This window comes from Lissotriton vulgaris, chromosome 2_1, assembly GCF_964263255.1.
Source record: "Lissotriton vulgaris chromosome 2_1, aLisVul1.2, whole genome shotgun sequence".
Classification (NCBI taxonomy): domain Eukaryota; kingdom Metazoa; phylum Chordata; class Amphibia; order Caudata; family Salamandridae; genus Lissotriton; species Lissotriton vulgaris.
The window spans coordinates 1,758,753,084-1,758,778,449 of record NC_141687.1 but is presented as its reverse complement, the minus strand read 5'-3'; the positions used below and the strand labels follow the sequence as shown (position 1 = coordinate 1,758,778,449).

At 44.6% G+C, this 25,366-nt stretch overlaps 1 protein-coding gene across 1 annotated transcript in view; it reads left to right on the top strand.

The window, feature by feature from the left end:
• The window catches only part of LOC147733247 (uncharacterized), a 531,395-nt gene extending 509,537 nt beyond the window's left edge, over window positions 1-21,858 (top strand). Inside the window, exon 17 of the mRNA XM_086957810.1 lies at window positions 18,826-21,858. Coding sequence (XP_086813936.1) covers window positions 18,826-20,531 — 1,706 coding nt within the window. The 3' untranslated portion in view covers window positions 20,532-21,858. The remainder of the gene's footprint in view (window positions 1-18,825) is intronic.
• Window positions 21,859-25,366: the final 3,508 nt, after the last annotated feature.

Sequence of the window (25,366 nt, the reverse complement as noted above, 5' to 3'; positions counted from 1 at the left end):
AGCCCCAAATTTCCACTCCATACAGGGCGGAACTAACTACTTTACCCTTATAAACCGTTAGTACAGGAGCAATCGGTTTAGTAAGGGACCTCGAGTGTTCCAGGCTCAGGGCTCCTGTGAGCTGCCGATGTTTCAATGTAGTGAAAACAAAAAAGGCTTGGGTCCTATCACTGACCGGCCTGGACCGCTACTATAGGGTAAACAAAAACAAGTGGCCGAGCAGGTTGAATTAGCAATAATGCACCCCCTAGTTAAGTCAATTACTAGGTTGGACAACCATTATGTTGTTTCAATGTAGCCAGCTCGGTCTGCTGCTTCCAACTTAAATCGTCCTGGATACACACACCCAGCTAACTAAAAGCCTGAACCCTCTCCAGAGGACGGGTATTCATGGTGACGGTACCCTTAAAAGCTTTTGGAGCATTAAAAGACCTAAACTTATATTTAAGTACATTAACTTCTAAACCTCTAGCGGAGCAGAATTTGTCAAAAAGCACCAGCGTCTTCCGCAACCCGCTAGGGGTTTTTGCTACTATAAGACAATCGTCTGCGAACATTAAAATCTGAACTTTTGCTCCTGCAAAGATAGGGGCATCAACATTAGAATCGATTAACATTCTAGCCACATCATTAATATATAAGGAAAATAAAGTTGGGACCAGGACACAGCCCTGTTGTACTCCAGTTTCAACAGGAAACTGGGTAGTAACATTACCGGGGCTTCCCCACCTAATCTGAGCATAATTTTGCTCATGAAGTTTTTTTACTAATGAGAGGAGGGGCCCAGGTACACCCATATCTTTAAGAACTTTCCACAGGATAGAGCGAGGGACCAAGTCAAATGCCGCTCTTACATCTATAAACGCAGCGTATAAGCTGCCACGTCGAATTATCACAGTCTTCCAGTACAGCATAGCAAAATACAATACCTGATCGACTGTGCTAATGGAGGTTCTGAATCCTGCCTGTAAGTTGGACAAGATGTTATGATCCCGTTCCCATACCAGTATTTTGTTAAGAATCAGCCTGCCAAAGATTTTTTGGGAAGTGTCAATCAGGCTGATTGGACGGTAGTTTCGGGGCAAAGATTTGTCCCCTTTTTTAAAAACAGGTATGATTTCAGCCCCATTCCATGAATGCGGTATAGGAGCACCCTTAGCGACCATATTTGACAAAAGACCTATGTAGGGACCCCAAGAATCTCTATCTTGCAAGAAAGGATTCGCAGGAATGCCATCAATACCTGGCGCTCTACCAGGGACCACCAGGTCTAAGGCACATTCCACATCCTTCAATGTAAATGCATCTTCCATGAAGAGTGTGAAAGGTACCTACATAAATGAATTTATGGCGTCACCCTTCGCATATTGTGGCTTAAAGTATGATACCCATTTGTCCTGGGGAACCCAATTCTGCGGCTTGTCTGGATTGCCATCCACACCCCACTTATAGACGTTCCAGAACCTTCGCAAGTCTTTATGGGTTCCTGCCTCCTTTAGATCGTTCCACCTTTGCTCGTCCCATTTGCGTTTAGCTTTTGAGACGGCAATTTTGTACATTGCCCTGGCCAGTCGGATGTTCTGGCTTGACACAGTTTTGATTGCTCTGCCCAGGTTCAAACGGGCCTGCCTACAATCCCCAGAGTACCATCTTGGTGGCTTAGGTGTACGGGAACCATTTAGCTTGCAGTGCCTAACAAAATAACTTTTTAAATCACCAAAAAAGGCCTTGTGAATCTTAGTTGCCTCTTTTATTGATAGGGGCAGTTTATCCTCTTTAAGTAATGCCTCTAGCTCACATGTTGCTTGAACAAGCTTGCTAGATATAGAGTCAACACTCTCTTGATTTGTTAAAACTTTGGAGCATCGGACATGGCGCATATCATTTGATACAACAGTATCAATGGAAGAAGAAGTAGCACCCAACTCCACCCAACTCCACCCCGAGATGGTCTGGAGATTTCCAATAGGCGAGAGTCATACATAAGGCCTTTCAATAACGAGCATATCTTGGAGATATCTCAATAGACCCAGACTGACCAAGATATAGTCAATTCTACTCTCACGGGGGCCATTCTTAAAAGTGTTTTCCCCGGCCTTATCACCCACAGTCCTGCCATTTGTTTATCTTAAACCTTTGTTAAGACAAATAGAGTTAATTTGGATCACTACTTCTGTCCATCTTTTGATTGGTTCGAGATCGAGTTTGGGTACCCCCCACTCCCTGTCTTCTTCGTCCGATATGTTCCTGTTATCGTTTAAAAGAGGTTCAAAGGTTACATTAAAATCTCCCCCTACAATTACGTTGGAATGGGCAGAGTGAGATTTCAGCATATCTTCCAAAACTACAGATTTCTTCCCGCCAGTGCTGCGAGCATACACATTAAAAATATGGATGGGCTCTTCATTAAGGAACTCAAGTCTTAAAACCTGTAAATCCATATGATTAGTAGATATGGCTTTGATTTTTATGGCAAGATCCTGCCTGACCCATATCGTCAGACCTCCAGATGGGCGGGTTCTCCCACCCTTCTCTGCTGGGATACTATAATTCAAGTAGCCAGGAAAATGCAGTGGATCTAATAACCAGGTTTCCTGAAATAAGCATATTTCATACTGACTGATAAAAGTTGCCCACTCCGGTGATTCAATTTTGGATTTCAAATCAGCTATGTTCCATGAGAGAACCGATCCGGATAGTAGGCACAGTGCCGTCAATATGAACTTCCTCTGCGATAGTGAATGGGATAATAGGCATCGGTGACATGCACGCCAATGTGGGAGGTATTTTAAGGGAGTCGTCCAAGACATTAATTGAATCCTGCCCAATAGTTTCATCATTATTTTGCTCGCCGTGTGCTACTATAGGTACTTGCAACTTTAGTCAGTCATTACAATCTAGGCTTGAACTTGCCATGTAGGTGCCTTTATCGTGGTTTCTACTATCAATTAACCAGTTCGGGGGAGGAGCTGATCTCATCTGAATCCTAGAATAATCCGGAGAACAAGATCTAAATTCTAAATTTAATAACTCTCCAGCTATTGTAGGGTTTTTAAAAATTAATTTGATACAATCATATGCATCTCCTTGAAAAGAGAGCCTTACTGCACGGAGAATATTCTCCCTAATGACTGACCTACATCCTCTTACATACCTAATCCAGTGTATTGCTTTATTGGTCAGGGCTTCAGGTGTTTCGTTGTCCCTTCCAATAGGCAACTTGTGTATATTAATCAAGTACACTGGTGGGAGTTTACTTGGGTAGGAGTTGTGTGATGGAACATTAGTGCTGGTTAAAGCAGGTCCTGTTCCCTGTCGGTTACCAACAACTTTCAGTTCAGCCTGTCTTTCTCCAGGGGTACACTTGCTCCCTGGTTTCTTTAGTGTACTGCTTGGTGGAATTGCGGGGACTGTAGCACGATTTTGGAATTTAGGTTTAACTTGGGTTACTTGGGTTACTCCCTTCCCTGCCCTAATCACCTCACTAAACGAGGGGCTAGTAACTGGGGGCGGGGGGGGGCACCCGAAGGGGTCAGTGATGAACAGATATCCCCTGTGCACCCAGTTGCACTTGGGAGATTTGGCCCCGAAGATTTAGTTTGCGTAGAGCCACATAAGCCTTCGCCAGAGTGTGCCCTCATGTTGTTAATTACAATGGTCAATTGATCGATCTTAGATTGCATGCTTTCCACCAGGTCACACAAATGTTTTACAACTGTAATCAAAGGGGTGTTATTTGATTCAGCTATCCGGGACGCCTCTAGGGCAGTAGACACACTATTAATACTTTCTGTTAGGAGGGGATCAGATGCATATACTTCAGGCCCATTTACAGAATAGCTATTTTCGACATGGGCTAAAACGGAAAACCTATTGCTACAAGGCAGGGTGATTGTATCTTCAGGGCTCTGTAGGGGAGCTGCAATCAGATGAATCTGATGTAAATTAGATTCACCCCCGATGTTAGAGTTGCACCCAATTTTACTCCAGCAGTAGATTTACTTAGAAACATTTCTGGAATAACTTTTGCCCCCTTCTTCTGAATCCTTCCTTCAAAAACACCCTCATTACTACCACCCTCTGAGGCCCTCTCTCCATCACTATGGTCAGTTGTTAACAAGTCAGCACAGTCTTGAACCAGTTCATTAATCCTGTCCATTACACAGTTTCTTCCCGCATGAAGAACACGTTTTTTAGACGGCTTGCACTTTCGCTTCTTGGCTTGTTTCCCTCCCTTAGACGACACGCCAGCGCTTTCGCCAAGATCTTCAGTAGATTTCCTTTTTCCCATTCTTATGCAAATAGTGAGCTGCGAAAGGTATGAGGAGTGTAAAGTACAATACCTTTGGCTGGACGAATCAAGGGGGGTGGCCCAGCCCTGCCTCCTCCTGTCTCCGACTGTCACAGACTGTCCCGCCCTTGTCCCGGGCTTATCCCGGCACCTCACGCGACGCGGGAGAATCAGCTTCCTCTTATGCGCCTCCGGGCGCGAAAGCAGCTGGTAGGTGGCGTCCCGGCCCAGCAAGGGCTGCTGGGTGTTGTAGTTTGTCTCTCCACGCTCGGCGACAGCGATGACCAGAGCAGCAGCGGGGAGAGCAGCGGTGTCTGCGGGGTCCGGGTGAAATGATCGAGGATGTTTGCAATTGCCCCCAAAGTTGCCAGGAGCTCCCGCTCCACCGGAGAGTCAGCTTCCTCTTATGCGCCTCCGAGCGCGAAAGCAGCTGGTAGGTGGCGTCCCGGTCTAGCAAGGGCTGCTGGGTGTTGTAGTTTGGCTCTCCCCGCTCGGCGTCCGCGATGACCAGAGCGGCAGCGGGGGAGAGCAGCGGTGTCTGCGGGGTCCGGGTGAAATGATCGAGGATGTTTGCAATTGCCCCCAAAGTTGCCAGGAGCCATTACACTGGTTACATGTAATAACCAGACAGTACTTAGAGTCTATATGTCAGCTGCAAACCTTCTGTTACAGTACCATGCTTTGCTTTATGTCACATTGTGGCCCATGTTCAAGCCTTTCTGTCTCAATCTTCAGCACTGCATACTAGCGAAGCTAGAATGCTCTTAGTTGTGCACTGTCCCAGCCTAAAGTGCCATGCCAAATTCATCAAACTCTGGTCACAACTAAGATTTAAGTTCTAATAATTTCCTTGTCACTCCAATGCTTCGTCTGCCTACCACACAACGAAATATGGTGCAACTTTTCTCTCCGGTACGGTCAGACTGGAACAGAAAATTGCCTCGGGCACCAAAGTAAAGGTGGCTGCTATTAGCAAATCAAATTGTGGTCTAGCTTAGCACATTCAGTGTTTTGAAATGGTAAAGATACCCTGTATAGGTGCTTTGCTAGTTAGGGAGACTGCATGCATGTGTGCTTGCTGCAGGCAATGTTTGTGATAATGTTAAGGAAATAATAGTAAACACCTTCTCACCAGACAATTATATTGACTCACCAACAGCTAAAAAAAAATTCACACACTGACATGTAAGACCAGCACTTATGGCACTGTCATGTTGCCTTTTTAGGCCAGTTCGAATCTGCTCTCGGGTGTCTTTCTCTTGTCCAGCAGCATCTGCAGAAAACCTCAGATGATTGTATTACCTAGACTGACATGGAGTGAATTAGGTTAATAAGCAGGTCTTTCGGTCATTTATGGTTATGGTCTGGTGAGGCTGAAGACAATGTGTCCTACCTTTAAATACTTGAAGGAAGGGGGTGGCAATCATCTTCTGGGAGATTGGCCTAAAATGGCCATTAGCTTGTAGCAAGACCCTCAGATACCACCAATTGTAAGTAAAACACTCGAAGCCATGTACAAGACAGCAGCATATGAATGGCATGGACTGTTTGCATGTCTTGCCACCCTTCATGCCAATTATACGTGGTACTACCTGCCGTGAATATCCCCCTTGGGCAGATAAGGGATGGCTAGGGGAATAAGGGTTAATAAAAATTCCTCGCTCCATTCATGACAAGTTAATGCTGATGATACCTAGAAAAAGTTGACTCCCCAGGCGTACTTCCAATTTGATCTTCCTGCTTTTGACAAAGAAAAGTCAGAGGTTAGACAAGTCAGCTTCTTTATCTCAAGTCTGCCCTGGATTCTGACGACATGGCTGCAAGGATAAATGCTCTGGGAGCATTGGGACTTAAAAAAGCATGACTGTAATGCTCTGCTTGTCCGATAGAGTAGAGGACCTGACCCTAAGCCACGGTTTTTTGATGACAAATAATTGTCTTGTGCCTCGATGGACAAGAAATTAGAAGAATGCATGGCTGAGGTTTGAGAATGAGAACAATACCAATGGGGTCATTGACACCAACCACAAAATCATTTAAACTTTGTAAACCTTCATCAGAGGATTTACTGTTTAGATCCTTTCAGGGCATTTGGTGATTCTTACTCACGAGATGAGACATAATTAAGGGTCTGTAAGTTACCACAAAATTACGCAAAAGGCACCTCACACACAAACAATTACCTGAATAGGTAAAAGTTCAGCTCGAAAATGTAATTTCGAGTTGATTTCCGAATGATCTCATTCAAACATTGCCACTTGCATTCACATTTGCTGTTTTGTGTTAAAAGATTACCTGAACTATTTGCTCGGGTAAAAAATCTACCTGAATTATTTTTTGACTACCTGCTTTACAGGAACTACTACTCGTGGTCAAACGCTGCCTCTCATGCTCAAAAATTACCTGAACGTTACATCTTGAATTAAAATTTTTCCCTGAACGGTAGTCTCATTATGCAATGTGGTGTAATGGCATAATCTCATACATTTTGTTACAAACAATTACAAAAATTATTCTAATTACTCGGCGTAATTATAATTTCATCCCCGTCTGGACATAACAGGACCAGCCGTGGTCAGTACAGGACGGAGCAGATGCCACCTCTCTTTTCATGGAAAAGAATGCTTTTAATGTGATTGGAAAGATTCTTTCTCTGGTTTTTCTGCCTATCCATCTTCAGGTGTGCAGGAAGATGCTCTTAGCAACCCACTGTAATTAAGATTTCTTCATAATACTGTTGCCTCCACCGACTTGCATGCTCTCTGTGTTTCCCAAGCGTGTTCATAGTGATCCAAAGGCTGCTAGAGCTGATTCCCCAGTTTGATATCAGCAAGAATTTCACTCCTACTTTTTACTGGAAAAGATGGCTACAGCTTTTGTCATGGGAGTATCTTAGTCAGTGAGATTGGGGGTGCGTGAATCACAAATTTCTCAACTAAAAAACAATATGGCAAAGGGTGGCGGGATGACCAAGGTTTGGGATACACTGTTTCCATGAGGCACAGGTTCAATACTTACTTGCATTAGGTGGTCCTCTGTTTAAGATGCTTTGAAAAAATTAATTAGTTAAAACCTTTTAGTTAAAGGAAGACAATGAGAAACACCAACAAAGGTATAAAATACCCAGATCAAGGCCCCCCCAGATCCAACTACCAAGCTAAGAATGCATTTATTGGGGAATGTGGGGTTGTCACAACCCAATCCTCCATCCCCCGAAGCTATGCCCCTGGGTTTTATGCTATTTTAGTCCTTTGCCTCCTTAACTTGTTTCTGATGTGAAAGTCTTTCTGACCTAGGGGCTGTCAGCATTGCAGTTGGTGCTGGTATTGTGCACAGGGTCTAAGAATGTCCCTTCCATATTCCACCCTGAGCAAATAGTTAAAAATGTGTACTCTGCAACAGGCCAGCCACATTCGTAATGCTAACTTCCTGTTTGGCATAAGCTTGATGTCCATATTCTTTTACTAGGCTATGTCACAGGGTGCTGGCCATATTACAGTAGCACAGAGAACGCCCCTTGCTTTACAATGGTATTAAGCTAGAGGAGCCCCTTTACCACCAGACTCAGTGTTAAAAGGCAAATGTGATTGAGACAGTTGATCCATGGCACCCTAGGGAACTAGTACCACTGCATCTGCGGCCCTAAATACAGCTATGTTTCTATTTATATATCTCTGAATTCCTGATTATACTTATTTCCTCTCTTTTTCCTATTTCAATCCATCTCTCTTCTTGTCCGCTCCTCTCTCTTTCACTCTCTCTCCCCTATCCACTTCAACATTTCCCTCTCTCTCGCTCATCCTTTAATGCCTCTTCCTTTTGACTTTTCCTTCTCCCATCTTTTAATGCGTCTTCCTTTTGAATGTTTCTTCTCTTCTCCTTGCCCCCCTTTAACTTCTAATTTTTCTCCTTCCTGTTTTTCCTCTTCACTATTCCCCTGTCTACTGTTCTAGAGCTATATCCTGCCCTTCACTCTCCACAACCTCTCTTTAATCACTAACGTCTTAATTGCCTGCCACTTTCTCTTTCACATCTATATAGGGTCTTCACTTCTCCCTTCCTGTCTTTTTTTTCCGGAGTTGTATATAGCGGGAACTTAGCCCGAAAGTATCAGAGCGCTTTACATGAGCACCAGTTACTTTACAGAAGGACACATTAATTTTGTTAGGCACGGGGAGATTAAGTTATTTGCCCAGAATCACAAGATGTTGAGCATCCCTGCCGAAACTCAAACCCGGTTCCTCAGCTTTGAGGTTGACCGCTCTCGCCGTTAGGCGGCATCCTCTATTTCGTATCTCCTTTTTCCTGCTACCACCAACATCCTTATTATTGCCTTTTTTCTATTTATGTCCTGTTGTTTGTTACCTTCCTTTGCTCAAATCAATATTCTCAACTGTTTGTTTTCCTTTCTGCACTCACACTCTCCTTTTCTTTCCTCTTTTGAACTCGTCTCCATTCTTCTCATCTTCTATTCATCGTCTGGATGTCTATCTCGCCACCACATCATGTTTTTTTTTCTTTCTCTGCTATTGTCTTGTCCTCTGTATTTCTGAATACACCCAAATCTCACCTGTCCCTTGCTCTTTCTCCTCTATAACTCTTCCCTACCCCATCTATTTCCTTTAATTTTGTCCGTCCTGTCATTCCTCCTTTCTCATCACGTCTCTTTTCGTTCAATATTTCCCATCGCTGTATCCTTTTTAGGTTTCGCCTACAGGGCATGTGCACTGTCAGTGAAAGCTTTTGTTCTATAAAAAAAAAAAGCTTAATTGGGGTTCAGAGCACACCCTTAAGTTACCTTTACTAAGCATTGGTGGCTCCTACGTCACTCTTGTTTCCTTGTATGCTATTGGTCGGTACCTCCTTCTGACCTCCGGCCTCCTCTTTGGCTGGGATTCAGTCTTCGTCCCTTTGTTCCTGCTCTGGAGCATGGACCAAGTACTGCTTCCGGTGGCCAGTGTCCTTTCAATGTCCACAGGCTCCTTAGGGTACTCTTTTTTAAATAGTATTTACTTTTCAACACCCCCGTAGTTCTCTTTAAACCACTCACCCTGCCACCTTTGGTTCCCACTTCCTCCCTCTTGTTGCTTTTTTAAAAGAATTTTTTTTTTGCAGGTTTATAGCGCAGATTCGGCCTGAAGGTATTGGAGCATTTTACATGAGAACCATTTACTTTACACAAGGACGCATTCACACTCACCCTGCCGCCTTTGGTTCAAACCCTCTTCCCTCGTGTAGTTTCATTTTTTTTTTTTTTGCAGGTTTATTGCACAAGCTCAGGCCGAAGGTATTGGAACGCTTTGTATGGAGCACCATTTACCTTACACAAAGAGACATTCATGTTTTACAAGGGGAGTTTTAGTCATTTGCCCAGAATCACATGATGTTGTGCCGATGCCGAGACTCAAACCTGATTCCCCAGTTCAGCAGGCGGCAGTTCTGGCCAAAACACAACATCCTTTTAAAAAACATTAACAAAACTAAATATCCCGCACAGAGCTATTTGGCTTTCTTAATGATTTTTTAAAGATGCTATGTAACATGACTTAAACTAAACCAAACAAGCATTTACAATGCAATAGGTCTCGCAGCATTACATTTTGAGTTACTGGCATTGTAAATGACAATGCTTTGCATTAATTTTTTTTTAATTTGTAATTGGTATATAAACATTGTTTGTGAATGGTTAGCTGATGTGGTGGTGTCCTTGAGTGATGGGGTGGTGTCCTTGAGTGATGTGGTGGTGTCCCCAAGTGATGTGGTTGTGTCCGAGTGATGTGGTGGTGTTCCTGAGTGATGTGATGGTGTTCCTGAGTGATGTGGTGGTGTCCCTGAGTGACGTGGTGGTACCCCTGAGTGGTGTCTCTGAGTGATGTGGGGTGTCCCTGAGTGATGAGGTGGTGTTCCTGAGTGATGTGGTGTGTGAGGGTGAGAGGGTTGTGAGGGTGAGGGATATGAGGCTGTAAGGGCGAGTGAGGTTGTGTGAGGGTGAGTGAGCGTGTGTGAGGGTGAGGGGGTGTGTGGGTGAGGGTGTGTGAGGGTGACGATGTGTGAGGATGAGGGGGTGTGAGGGTGAGGAGGTGTGAGTGAGGGTGGGTGAGTGATGGAGGGTGAGGGTATGTGAGGGTGAGGGGGTATGAGGGTGAGGAGGTGTGAGTGAGGGTGAGTGAGGGTGGGTGAGGGTGAGTGATGGTGGGTGAGGGTGAATGAGGGTGTGAGGGTGAATGAGGGTGTGTGAGGGTGAGAGGGTGCTGCTTTGCAGGAGGGCGTGAAAACATATGTCAGTGCCCATGGTCAAAGCAATTAAGATGTAATCCACCATTCTCCCCCTCTCCTGGACCCCATTCATATTCTAATCACAGTTTTACCTTTCCCTAAAAAACACCAACTACTTTATAAGCCGGCCCACATTCCCCTCCCCAACACCCAGCTCTGCAGGTTGCAAGGGAGAGAGGGAGAGATGGATGGATACACACACACACACATATTACAACTTTACTTTCTTAATAAATCATTGTCACTAGATCGTATTTATTAATCAAGTATAAATTCACTCACTGCTCCATCTCACACGCTCAGGAGCAGTCGCACTCGGTCCCCGCGTTCTCTCTTCACGCACTCACCAATCTCTCTCAAACAGACGCATGTATTTCTCTCCCACGCACATGCATTTCACCCTCGCTCTCTCACACTCAAAGCTGATTCCCCTTCTATATCTTCATCACACACTGCCCACTACGGTTGCCCTTCTTTTTGCACATTTGCCACTCTCTCCTCCACACTTTGAGGTAAAACTCACTCACACCCAGCCCTCTTGCTCTCTCACTCCCGCATAGAAACACACACACACTCCGTCACACATACATATAGTATTCTACAAGCAGGGCAAGTAACTTTGAAACGTGGACTACCTTGTACTTTTTCTGGTCCAGTATGTCTACTGTACGAATTTTAAAACTCACTTTTCCAGATCTCTGTACAAAATACATTTAATTAAAGCAGCACAACTGCAAGTGTTGATGGCACGCGCTCCCTGCGAAAAAACTTCCACCTCCAGTCTCTGCAAGCCTGCAGGATGGAGGGGGTGGGAAGAGGGGTGGCAGCCACAACACGGAAGAGTGGGGGTTTCACTGGTAAACTAGGCAAGGGTTAAAAGGATTATGGCCTCAGTTCGTCTGGGCGGGGGGCTGGAGGTAGCAATATAATTATGGCACCGGGTGGATTAGGGGGAGCGCGCCGCGCACTAGGCATTGCTGAGGAAACACAACTCAGAACTCTGTTGGTACAACTCGCAGTGTGCCCATCTGCTGAGAGCGGAGCAGCGTCACAACCCCGAGCCTGAAGCGCTACAAGCGGTGTTTGCAGTGCCCTGGCCGCCCCTCTGCTAGCCCCCAGTCACATTTCTACTAATGACCCGGATTTTACCGTTGATCCACTGCTGGGAAGGGGACGTGGGAGTGAGGGGAAAGGTGCATTGGAGGGGCGACAGGAATTGACGGACGTGAGGGGGGTGGGGAGGAGAGTATTGTAGGAAGGGCAGATGTGAGGTGGTCAGGCCACATTAACATATTACAAAGATCCGAGTGTGGACAGGAGTGAAAGGATGGAGCTAAATTAAGGCCCCGGAGTATAGGATATGAGAAGATTGTCAGGGCCACGCAGGGACATGATCCAAGAGCATGATGGGAACTTTCGCATACACCTCCGCGGGGTGATGCCCACAGTGCCGCTGCCACGCTCCAGCCACAGTACCGACCTTGTACCTGCAGCTGGTGCACCTGTTGCACCTTACACGGGTTGCTGTGGAGCGCAGGCTTGCAGATTTTGATCTGTACCGACGGTGTCACTTTCGGAGAGAGTCTGACGGCCTTACTGGGTTACAGACAAGATACTTGCTCACACCGCAGTATGGGCTACGTATCACTATGGCTTCCCATACCTGTCTCTGGTGTTTTTTTAAAAACCTATTTTGTAAAAGTTTGCTCAGCTTTGTTCTGGCTTTAGCTGCCTTTGCGAACACTTCGTCCGCAGTATTCCGACTCCACCAAAAGGCGTCATCAAATTCGGAGATAAGTGCAGATGTAACCATTTCCAGCCTCCACCCTGACCCCCGGGCTTGGGTGTCTGCCAAGAGGAGGCACGTGAACTGCAGCTCCTGGTGACAGCAAACCTGCTCACTCCTTGATAGTTCCGGTCAGCCTGGGAATCCTGTTCAAGGCACAGAACACGCATGCAGTGACTGCTCCCCGGCGCCGCAGGCCTCGTGGCGCTTTAGAAGCAGCTCTGACCAGCCTGAGCCGTTCTCGGCTCTTCGCGCCGCTCCTCGTCTCACAGCACAACCCAAGCCCCACTTTAACTTCTGCGAAGGCTTTGAAATAACCGCTCTCCAAACATGGTTCACAGGAGGCCTGGCGGTTCAGGAGAGTTTGTGCGCATTAGCGGGTGCTTTTACAAGGCACTGTTTTCTTGAAAGCCCAGTCTCTGCTGTAGCATGCAGCTGCACAGCCCGGTGCTACACGGCGAAATCAAACAAGCAGTACGGGAGTGAGGGTAGGTGAGGGTGCCGCTGCCTGCTTGAGGGGGCAGAAAGGGGCTGCGCTACTTACTCCGTCAACTTGACATTCAGCCATCCGCGGGCGCTGGAGCACAGGAAGTCCAACGAGGGCCAGCAGTCAAGGAGCAGCGGCCACCGACCGGGCCCGCGCACAGCAGCCACAGGAGACGGCGAGCGTTCACTGACGTCACCTTCATCATGGGGTTGTGGTGGGCGGCAGAGACGTCAGGGCGTGAGCGTGCACATCGGCAGCTCCGAGACTGACTCATGCGCGCGACCCAATTCCATGCGCGCATGGCCAGCTCTTGTCTCTCCCTCTCCCATTGATGATGCTGGGCGCGTGGCCAGCTCTTGTCTCCCCTCGTTGTCGGCTGAACCGACAGCAATAGTTCTCGCGGCGAGAGCGCGTTTTCGTGCGCTTTTGCCAGGGCGAGACCTAAAAAGTGCTTTGATGTGGTTAATGCTGGTCATGCCATAACATTTTGTTTTTATTTGCTTTGAGCCATGTTGCACAGTACTCCGAGCAACATCTTTCAAAAACTCTGACAATGCCAATACGTCTCTCATTGGTGCTTGTTCCTCCTTCTTTTGCTGTATATTCTCCCCTTTGTGTTTCCTTACTCTTATTTACTCACGTTCTCTACTACTTCTAGAAGTTGCATGTATGACGCAGCCCTACACCAACCGTGTTCCACCTATGCTCTGGCTTGAGCTGCTTTGTAATTGGAGGACTACGGTCATGTCGTCAAACAAGATACTCAGGTCATGGCAAGCCCCTTATATATTCTCTGATGTAGCCTCGCTCTTTTATATTTGTGCCAGTACATTCCTGGGACCTACCTTACTCTCTGTGAGAACCAGACTAACGGAGGCATTCGCCAAAGACAACTGGCTGGATTAATTTTCCATTAAGTTGCAGCTTCTGCATGGCAGGCCAATACCAGAATATATCTGTAGTCAATATCGTGACACACAACCTTTGTAATAAGAGTGTGGACGGGAAGCTGAATGTATCAGAAATTATACATTTTATTGTGATATCATGGCATTTTCTTCAGAATTGCTAAATAATATTTTGACATGGAGGCAGAGAATAAATAATGAAGCTTTTTTTTTAGGTGGGTCAAATTGCATATTCCAGAGGAGAATGGATTTTTTCACAACATAGATAGACTTGCATAAAAGTTCTGGTATTTTGCATGGGTTGGGACTTAGGCTGCTAAGAAAAACATGAAAAACACTCCTTCAATAAAAAAAGTGCCTTTATGCGCAGATGACTTCCATCTGTATATGTCCAATCTTCTTGGTGCGTGCCACACCACAGATGTTGTTGGAGAAGTTTGCCAGGCCTTTAAGGCTAGTCATCAATTGGCAGGCATGTTTTCTAAGAGAATGCTTTAACTATTTGCTTATTTGAGGAATGCCCTCAATTCCTGTTACATGTTCTCTTACAACAGAATCGTCCTTAAATAACTAGGCCTGCACATCTCTAAAGATCATGATACCTTCTATCTTCTGAACACACACCCTCTTTATGCAATTGAGGGTATTACATGTAATATTAATTTGCATCTCTCATTTGCCAATATGGGACTACTGAAGAACCAGGCTTTTAGAACCCAGCGGCGCCAGGGGCACGCCCAAAGTCTTCGGATTCACCTGTCTTGGTTTACAGAGACACGGAATACTTCTGGGTGGCGTCAGAGTCCAAATTTATTAGCTGCAGCCAGTAACAGTGATCCTAGAAACACAGCATGGTATATTTCAGGAGACTGCTCGAATTTGTAGAGCAAGACATTTCCTTTTATACACAATATTCACATTTAGAACATACACCCACTGCGCAAAAATCTAACCAATGGGGTACATTCTCAAACAAAGTGTCATATGACAAAAAGGCTCAGTTTGCAACATCCCAACCCAAAGTTAATCATTGGGAATGTCCCAAATCCAATCTCCCCAAGACGTGCAAACCCATAATTGAAAAGCACAATGCATGTAATAAAGAGCATAGAAAAGGAAACAATGTCTGATAGTGAGCAAGATAAGGCATGTGTAAGGAGACTAAAAGTTAACGATGTCCTGAACAGTGATTGGCAATCTCCGACAACGATCAAACCACGGAAATTGACTCGCCAGGGTCAGCTTCAGGTGAAGGAATCAGATCCTTGCAATTCACCTCGGAGTCAGGAAAGACCCTTTTAATGTATACCAACACATGAAGGCCAGGCCGCTTCGTTCGTTCGACCATATTCGTCAGCCTGCGTGATGGCAATACAAAATGGAGACTTAAACAAAATGGAACTCATGTTCGAGACGAAATCTCCAAACGCTTAATGAACTCGCTAGCTAACGTGACGAATTCACTCCATATTAGCCGCACTCACTAAATACGGTTCGACATCACCAAAATTGTGACGAAACCATACCCTTACGAGACAAGGCCCGTTTTCACAGAACCACACTACCCTACTTTTAAAATAAATTTGCCTTTTCAGCTTCCTTTCTGTTCTTCAGAGTATTTATTTTGGTAGGTCAAAGGTCTTCAGGAAAGCAAAGAACCTTATTAGGAATCTATAGTTGAACATGTCTACAACAACATGGGCTAAAGGTTTTGTAAACAACCTGACAGCAGGTCTGCTTTTTGGAATAGTTCCTCAATAAATTACCGGTGCCACCTTCAAGGATTTTCAAGATTGAAAGTCCAGAGTATGTCAGTATGTCAGTAGGTGACTGAATGGTTCTCTTCTCTCTCATTTACCTCATCTTCATTTCTTCTGCTACACCTTTGTCATATTTTTTTTCCCGTAATATAAAAATATATGATAATCTCCAATGACCTGCTATTTTTTTCCCTGTTTTCAAATCAGAAAAACATGCAGATCTGCTGTGATCTGTAATTGTAAACTAAATAATTATTAGAACACTTCAATAGAGCATTCTACAAAATGAATCGATAACTCAGTATTACTCGTGTTATCAACATCCAAAGGATAAGAGGCTGAATAGTATGTATATGATTAGAAGCTGTGAACAGGGGTTTGACTGGCCTCAGTGAAAGAATTAGTCTAATACGTTTTCTTACTGTCTCCTCGAGGTGTTCCTGATGTTTGTTCAATAGGTTAGGCAGTCTGTGAAGGCACATTGCAGCTGGAATGCCTACTTGACAGATATTATGCTCAGAGATATTTTGGTTGTTATTGCCACCAGAGGGCAAGCATCAACAACCCATTTGCCCCAGTGTGAACTCAATTAGCTGGCATCACAGCCAAGGTCCTTGTGCAGGTCTGTAAGCATCATTGGTGCCCAGCAGGCCTGGCTTCTGGCCTCTCCAGTGCTTTTATATATTGATGTCTGAGAACTCTGTTATATTGTCTAATATGGGTATTGGCTTAATGAGATGGCTGTTATTTCTCTCATCTCTGTCCGTCAAAGTGCACATCACCGTGATTTCTGTCGGGCTGTTAGGTTTTCACAATGCCTCACCTTGAACACTCAGGAGATTTGCGTTTATGAACATCACAAGGCAATGCTTCAACACAGCGATTGTGGTGAGGGCCAGCATCACAGATATATAATACAGCATTTAGCTTGAATGTGTCCTCAAGGCTGTGTTGAAGGCAGGTGCGAGGTCCTGCTATACCAGGAGGCAGGGGTCCTCTTCATCTGTGCTCAAGAGGGGGATGGAATTTGGGCTGCTCAATTATATGAAACCAGATTGGTAGTCATAAGTGGGTAACTTGATATTTTGAGCACCACGTCTGTAGGTCGACTCTTGTATTAATATAACATTTTTCCTAGGCCACAAAAAACCTGTCTGAAATCAGGTTGCATTTACAAAAAGATAAACAGCTGCCTCAATATATTTGACAAACAATGTAATTAGAGTAAAAAACAATCTATTATTTTGACTATTAAAAAAGACATGAAAAACACAGATAATTATTTAAAAGGACAATGTAAAGATTACAACTTTATCCAGCCACAACATGGTTATTAAAACTTTTTTTTTTTAAACACATAAATGTACATAAACAAAAAAAGTTTCAACAAAGATATTCAATAATGTCAGTAGAAATGGCAACTCTTATCACCTTCTTGATTCCCCCCACTATGTGTGTTTTTTATATGACAACATTGAATTCCGAGGATTCTTTCAAATTGGTCTTGAAAAGTTCTGTGACCCAGGCTGTGACATTAGTTCCTTCTATTTCTTCTCTCAGGTCCCTAATATATATATATATATTGCCTCTACAGGATCGGTTCTTGAGATTCTCGCATTTTGCCATCAGCAATTTGATTTAGGATTCCTGGTGGCAGTCTGAGGTGGTCACTAGGTGGTCTGCCTCTGTGGCTATTTGTAGTTAAGATTCACCTGCCGGTCTGTTTAAATCTCCGCAATGTCCTAACTGAAATCTGCTCTTAGCTTTGGTAAATGGATCAAGCGTGATTTTTCTTGGTCTGACTTCAGGTCTGCCAGGAATGCCTTAGGTCATCCTTGGTGAGCCCTCCAGTTGATTTTGCCACTATGTTGTCACTGTCACAAGAGTGTATACTCCAACACTGTGCCTGAGTGAAAATATGTGCCTAGTGCTTGACTAAGGGGTTTTCGTTGGCCCCGGGGCATAGGTTGAGTTGCTGTGCTTCACGCTTGGGGTATACTTGTGATACCTCTACTCTCAGTGGCCCCACTGCCTTGCCTTCCATTGTGTTTGTCTCCCCTGTTTTTATATCTTCAGGGCCAAGCCAGCAATTGGTTAGGTGGGCGCTTCCATACCACAAGTTCAGCCTTTCACTACTGGTTCCCTCATTCACATCTGGCGGAACCATTACTGCTGCTTGCCTAACAACTCCCATGAGGCCTGCAGTTATTTTCCCTTCTGGCACTGCTTGTTTGTCATTTGTGTCCCTAACATCTACACAGTGTGATATTTTCTGTTCATAATTTAAAGGTATTTCTTGGACACAGATCTCACCTCCCTGCCGGTCTCTCACATGTGCCTGTTGCTTAAATCTCAGGAATGCCCTGGCCCGGGCCTCTCTGTTCAAGTTCAGCTGCTGTGTGTCCTTTCATCATGTCTCTGCTGCCCATCATGCAGCCTATATTCTTTATGCCCGGGCCCTTTCTGGGGCCCCTCTAGCTGAATCTGTTATTTGTTAGGCAGGCAGGGGTCTCTCTGCCACTCCTTGGTTACTTGCTCCCCGAGGTGACCCCTAATCTGTGCTCAGGAGCCCGCTGAGGCCTCCGGTCAGTGTATCGCAGGCACTACAGGTGCTCGGCCTACCGGAGCATGGCATGCGGGCGCAACCCTTGTGCCTCTGTCCTCTGCATAGATCTTTGTTTCTGTGTTGGGACAGCTCAGCCAGCTCCTCGCCAGGCCCCAGTGATCCTTGCCATCTCCTAATAATGGATGGTGCTGAATACGGGCGGAACCCAAGTACCGCTTGGAGTTAGGGAGTAGAGCTAAAGGAGGTCAGGCTGTTCTTGCCTCCGTCATAGGGCAGAGCTTCTGAAATTCACCTTTTATTCACCTTCGGTACCTGAAACTGATAAGTTATTGGCTTAAATCTGAGAGCAGCGTGTGAACTAGGAGAGAGGCTCTTAAATTGTGTAACAATTGTACAAATACGGCTGTCCTCTACAGTAGTATTAACTATATATGGATGGCTTGGAGACAGAGCAAGAACATAATTGATGTAAATATGACAAACCTACACCTTTACACCACCCATGGATAATCTGCTGCTGGCTGCAGATTATTTCTTAATGCTTGCAATGCGTTCTTATCTAATTGTCTTGTGGACTACTTTATTGAATGTTTGTTATCATTGTGTTTTTTTAAGATTATGATACTGTTGGTTTTGATTTCATTGAGCGTGAACTAAAATACATTTTATACACATATATGTATGTATCTATGGCAAATGTAATATTACAGAACTAGCTAATCTATATTTTTTTGTGTCATCTCCATCATAGCAAAACCAGAAGAATTCCCCCAAAAAGCATTGGGCCAAGAAATCCCCATAACAGTCCTCCCTGTGAAGCCCATCAATGCCATTCCTGATCAGAACACGGATATTGAAAAGATTGAAATATGGGAAAATATTAAGCAATTGCCCAGAGATGGAAGTCCCATTAGTCAGAATGAAAGTGATTGTTACAAAGCTCCATTGGAGGAGGTCAGTATATACCCAGCCCACCAGAATGGCCCTTCTACACCTGCAACAAGGCACGTAGACAATCCTCCCATCACAATTTTTCCTTTAGCCTTTGTGCAAAGCCAAGTGCTTTCCACAGACGAAGACCTGTCTACCTTAGGAAATACCCAAAACCAGCCACCAAAGACACAGCTGGAGGAATGTACAATGGACAATGGGTCTCCCAGGAAAGAACACGAGGTTGAAACCAAACCTGAAAACATAGGATTGTTGTTAGAGCAAAGTCAGAAAACTTTACAAACAGGCAGTAGTGAGAACTTTAAGGAAAATGTTCACTGTTTACTGTTGACCACTGATTTGCCTTCAAATGAACTTAACCTGTTACACACCCAGGATAATTCTACCAGTAATGAACTGGTCACTTCCCACTTGCAGCAGCTTCATGAGGGGCATATGTTTGAAGCAGAATTGGACAGCTTTTGCGGTGAAGATCCCAAATCCAATGTTCACGACAATATCAGTGATGCCGTATTGGAGCCCCTTCCACGAGTTCAGGTACAGTCTGATTTATCCTCGTCATCGGCAGAAGTAAAAAATCTGGACTTCCCCCCTATTAATACTAACGTTGTCCTGCAGAATATAGCATCTGACACAACCACCCCTGAGTGTACACCATCAGTGAGTTGCGCTCCCTCGGATCACCTGCCTGGGTTATCAAGTACAGATGCCTTCTCGGCACCACATCGGAACGTTTCTCCTGAGCATCAAGGTCCATCAGTGGACCTCGCTGGTACTTCTTCATGCCTCCCTCTTCCTGCTCAAGAGGGCAGAAGGCGTCCATCTAACGTTTCACAATATGATAACATGTCCGAATTGGAAAGCAAACATAATCCTTGCCGTGATACAAAACTCAGTGCCATTGAACCTCAGTTGGAAAGGACTGTTCAGAAGTCCTCATCTCTGTGTGAAATCTTTGATCTACAGGATTCCCAAGTCCAGAGCTCAGAACTTCAGAGATTTAACTTAATGCCCTATCTTCAAAGACCTTCTGGTAGCGTGCCGCTTCTAAGTGTACATGAATCAAACTCCTCGGAGTGGACCAGCAGTTTCTGTGCCCGTCCCGTGTCTACGCCACAGCTACAGGATCAGCCCAGCTCCTACAAAATAATAAAGACAACCACTCCCTTACATGTTGCACACGCAACAGGACAAGATTGTGCGAACACAAAACAGATGGCGAGGCCTCTGCAGGAACGTCTGCTCTCTGGGCTTTCAACCACTGACAGAGAAGACCCAACGCTTGCTCCTGCATTGAAACAAAATAGCCTTTTACACACCAGCAAACTAGATGAAAAGTCATTGTTATGTCGCAAAGGACCACCACCACCTCCCCCTCCCCCTCCTCAAAGCTCAAAGCCAAAATTAACTCTGGTACATCCTTTAATTCCAAAAGCGTGCTCCTATGACAACCTGAATTCCACTAATACTTCCTTGACAGAAATGTCCAAATCAGTGCAGTTTTAAAGTGTTTTGGGGAAAATAGACCGAATGTGTGGGTTGTGATGGATGTAAGTTAAAGGATTAGTGGTTGTAGTGCAGTGGCTGATTAGTGGTTGTACTGCAATCGAAGCCACTGCAGAAGCCTTAATTTATTGTGGGCAGGAAGGCTGTCTTGGAACGTTGCTGGTTTGTCTGGTAGGGTTCCCTTTGCGCTGAAAGCTCAGTTGCAAGTCTTTTTTAGGTAAAAAAAAATCACAAAGTGCTTTCACTTTCATAATGAGATGGAATTATTTTATGGAGCGGACAAAGGTGGGTTTTGGACAATTCCTTCCACCAGTTATAATTATAGATAATTGTCTGGAAAACAAAACTCTGTTCCAAATTCTTGCATTTTTGTCTTTCTCACAATGAGAAATTATTACCTGTTGATGACATTATAACTGCTTAGCCTATGACAGTTTGTCCTACTTCCTTTACCTAATGGGTTGGAAAAATAATGTGCGAGGCACAAACATCAAATCGTGTTTCTTTATTTTGAGCTTACATGTTTTACTGCATTTCTTTACCACTGAAAAATAGACGAGGCAATGGTTAGAAAATCCCTCATCTAAGTAACCAGTAATAAGTCACCGTCAAAAGATATGGAACTATGCAATAGTCAGAAAACTAGTACTCAATTTCTCATTGAGATTTGACTTTCAATAATTTGACATGGTAGATAAAAGGTGTTTCTCACTAAAACTGTTGACCTAAAGAAGTTCTAAGTTGGGGTCTTAGATTGAATAGGGGAAAAAGGTGCAGTCACTCTGGTCACATTTGTACTTTGGACACAATAATGCTTTACCAAAGATCATATGCTGGCTCCCACATTTGGTAATTTGGCGTTAATCTGCTCCATGTCAACAGTGCAATAATTTCAAAATAATCGACATCACCAGGCTTCTGAATCTTTCAGTTCCTTTGCATACTGTCTATATGTTTATAATTATTATTTTTATACCTTGGTTTTCACTGTGTATTGATAACTGTTTTTTATTTGAAGGCTGACCAAGATTTGAAATGTTTTAATTATTTATTCTTCAATGGATTTCCATCCCCCTCAAACACCCTCACCATGACCTGTTTTGTTACATTTTTATTGATTTCTTGATTGATATAACAAAGTTGTTGTTGATATATGAAAATACTTAACGTTTGCTGAATGTAGCAGTTATTGATTTCTTCATACGTGCTAAGAAAAGGACACAAAATGTGTATTATTTTTATTGCACTGTGATGTCGCTCTCCGTTTCTGCAGTATTCATTTTTGTATGTATGCTCCGCCTCCATACAATTTAAAAGTAATACAAAAGCTGGGCTGTCTTTTTCCGTTTGTAAAGACTCAACTTGATAAAAATGTAGTGCTGTCTCTTCTATCTCTTAGTACAAGCTGCTTTCAAAATTTTGACATATGAAGGGCATGCATTTTTAGGTTTCTCTTGCACGGCGCTCGCGAAATCTCTGGTAACAAAAAAATACATTTTAAAAGGGGCTTATAGCTCGCTCATTACTTGCCTGTACTTGCCATTGGTTGGCACCCACGTCACTCTCCTCCTCCTACCTCCAGCTTCCTGCTCAGCTTCACGTCTTCATCCTTGCTGTGGAGCTTCAAACAAGTAATGCTTCCGGTGGCAGGGTCCTTCCACTGGCTGTGCACTTGTAACAGTTTTTTTGATTTTCCAGCACCTGCATTCTATTTGTTGCTTACCCACCCCTACCACCACCACACTTCCATCACTGCAATCCCCTTCTCCATATGTTGGTGGGCAGTCTCTTCCTCCACCTCACTCTCGTCACTGCATGCCCCTTCTCCAGCCGCATAGCTTGTTTTATGTAGCCCAAAGACAACCAGGAGGACTTGGAGCACTTTACCTGAGCGCCAGTTACATTACACAAGGATACATTCATTTGTATATACACATGGAGATTAACTGATTTGCCCAGAATTACAGGATGCTGAGCCGGCATGAAGCTCGAATCTGGTTCCCAAGCCCCAGAGTCAGCCGCTCTGGCCATAACGCCACAGCGGCTCCTTGCTCAGTTTTCCAGATAACTACATTTTGGCACTATGGTAACTGTAATGGGCATTTGTTCAAGAATCTAAATTGCATATTAAGTATAGGTAAAATAACAATTGTAACTTGTTTGTACGTGCATAGCTCAAAGTAAAAAAAAGTGCCATGACGCGGTCCGGCCACGTCATATCGCTTTTAGTTTTTTACTTTAAGCTATGTTGCACAGCAGCTGACACTGCTGTGGAGCATTTTTAAAAACATTGACAAACCCAATAGATCCCTCATATGCGAAACCTTTCGGCTTTGCCACTGCTTGTTAACTTTTGTTGCAGAAAATGCTGGAGATGCTACTAAACACATTGCCTGTGGAAACGCACCTTGCAAAGAATTATGTATGTGCCTGTCAACTATACAAGCCTGTTTCATTTTGCATTAAGGAATATCCCTAGCAGTCAATCAAAAATGTACTTGTGAATAACGTAAAAAGGGAAAATGTAATTTATACCACTGTTCTGATAGCAAAACTGCTGTTCTTAACAATGCAAGTGTTTCTTTCTTGAGTCTTCAGGAGCTCATGCCTGATTGCTTGTTAGCCCCTCTTTAACTCCTAACATCAAGGTGAGTCAGATGTCATACCCAAAGACAATTTGTATGTGTGAATAAGTGTCTTCTAGGGCTCTGTGACAGTAAACTGCAGATAAGACTAAGAAGAAGTAGTAAGTAAGAACTTGTTTGCAGTATGCACTGCTGTAGATCACATGCTGTGCACACTCCTGCCATCTTGTGGGCTCTGACATTTTAAGTTGTTTTGTCTTCTAAGAAGGAGTTTTGGTTACAGGGTGAGTCGTGACACCTCCCTGTGAGGATCTGGGTTACTGGTTGACAGGGGTGTGAGCCCTGGTCAAGCAGCAACTACAATCCCTGACTACGGGCACCCAAGTAGACTGCTGTGATATAACACGTTAATAATCAGTCGACCGCTGATACATTGTAAACTGTAAAGTGAACATGTAATGTGACATCTGTGCAGTGTTGCAATAAAAAATAAGTAACAAAAAAAAAAACTACAATCCTTGTCAGGATAAGGCACAAACAAACCAGAAATTAACATTTGTTCAGCCCCCTTGTAGTTTGGCCCAGAACAGTTAGGCTTAACTTAGATACAACGTGTAAAGTATTTGTGCAACACTTCAAACAGTAAAACAATACAAACACCCCATAATCATTATCCCAGACCAAGATAGAAAAATAGAGTACAATGTAATAAACAAAATAAGACCAAACAACATAAATCCAATCAGTAGAAACAGAATAATGAATTGTTAAAGAATAAAGTGTAAAATAGTGCTGAAAAGCACCAAGCTATCTGGTCCTGCTGAGCTAGAGCAAAGTCAAAAGCTCAGGCCGACCGCAATGGAACGCATGTCGGATACAGTCCCAAATTAGACCCACTGAAGTTTTACCTTCTCCATTTTTTTGCCAGGAGTCCTGTTTGCAATGGAGAGGGGCGGGAGGAGTGCGGAGAGCATTGCTGGAGGCTGTTGGCGTGGTACGAAGAGCAGGTTGGGCAACACGACAGGCAAGCTGAAGCTCTGCATTGGCAGTCCGATGAGGGCGGTCAATGTTGCATGTGAAGAGATGGGCTGGGGGTGTTCCGTGCTGAATTTCGGTGCAAGCAGCAGGTCTTGGTGCGAATGGGCCGGGCGCTGTTGCAACAAACCCAAAATCTGGATTTAAGCTTGCCACACCAAGAGTCTAGGACCTGAGGGGCACCACTTGGGGATCAGGAACTCGTTGGAGCTGGGTCTGGGAGCTGGTTGGGGATTCTTTTACGTCCCTGAGGCTCAGCTCAGGATGCCAGCAGAATAGCCCGTGGAGTCACTCTGGGACCTGGGTCAAGATGAAGTTGCAAGTCCAATTATTCTTCCCCAGGCAAGAGGACAGCAGGCAGAAGGTCGCATAGCAGGGCAGCAGTTCCTATAGAGCAAAAGTCCAGCAGAGTGGCAGTCCTTGATGAAGCACAGCAGTCCTTCCTGGCAGAGTATCTACAGGTCCAGAAGTGTATTGAAGATTTGGTGTCTGAGGTCCAGAATGTATACCCAGTTGTGCCTTTAAAGTGGTGACTTATATGTATTAAAAAGGAAGGGTTGGGCCTAACAAAAGGTTTATTTCCCAGGTCGAAATGGCGGTTAAAAGTGCACACATGGTGGCGTGGCCAGGATGGCGTAATAGTGGTGTGTTCTTCACCATGGACCCCACCAGCAGATTCTTCGCTAGACCTTTTCTGAGCCCTTATGCCGCACTGTAACACCTCATTTAGCCCAGAGAGCAGCTGGGCAAAGCAGAAGATGCAGAGCTTATACAGCATCATTTGGAGAGGGGCCTGAGGCCTACACAGGCAGCGGCACATGGCAGATGGGGCCCTCGGTTGTTTGGAGTAGAATCTCCCCAGCTGACAACGGGGGATGGAGGAGTGGTGACCCGTCTCGGATAGCATCTGTATACCATCACATTGGCTGGATACCGTCATGGGTGATTAACAGCGCTCTACAAATACATATTGATTGATTGAATGACAGGACCAGTGATCATCGGGTATGGGTGGCATTCCATTTTGGGATACTTGGAGACCTTCACTGCCCAAAAATAAGGAGGGATGGGGTGACATGCCCATCCCTGCAATGGCGCACACATAGACAGATCTGCTGGATAGCCTCCGTTCTTTTAAAGTGGAACTGCGCAATGAACTTCAACAAGAATCATGAGGAACTACGCTCCAACCTCGGCACCAAAATAACAGACCTC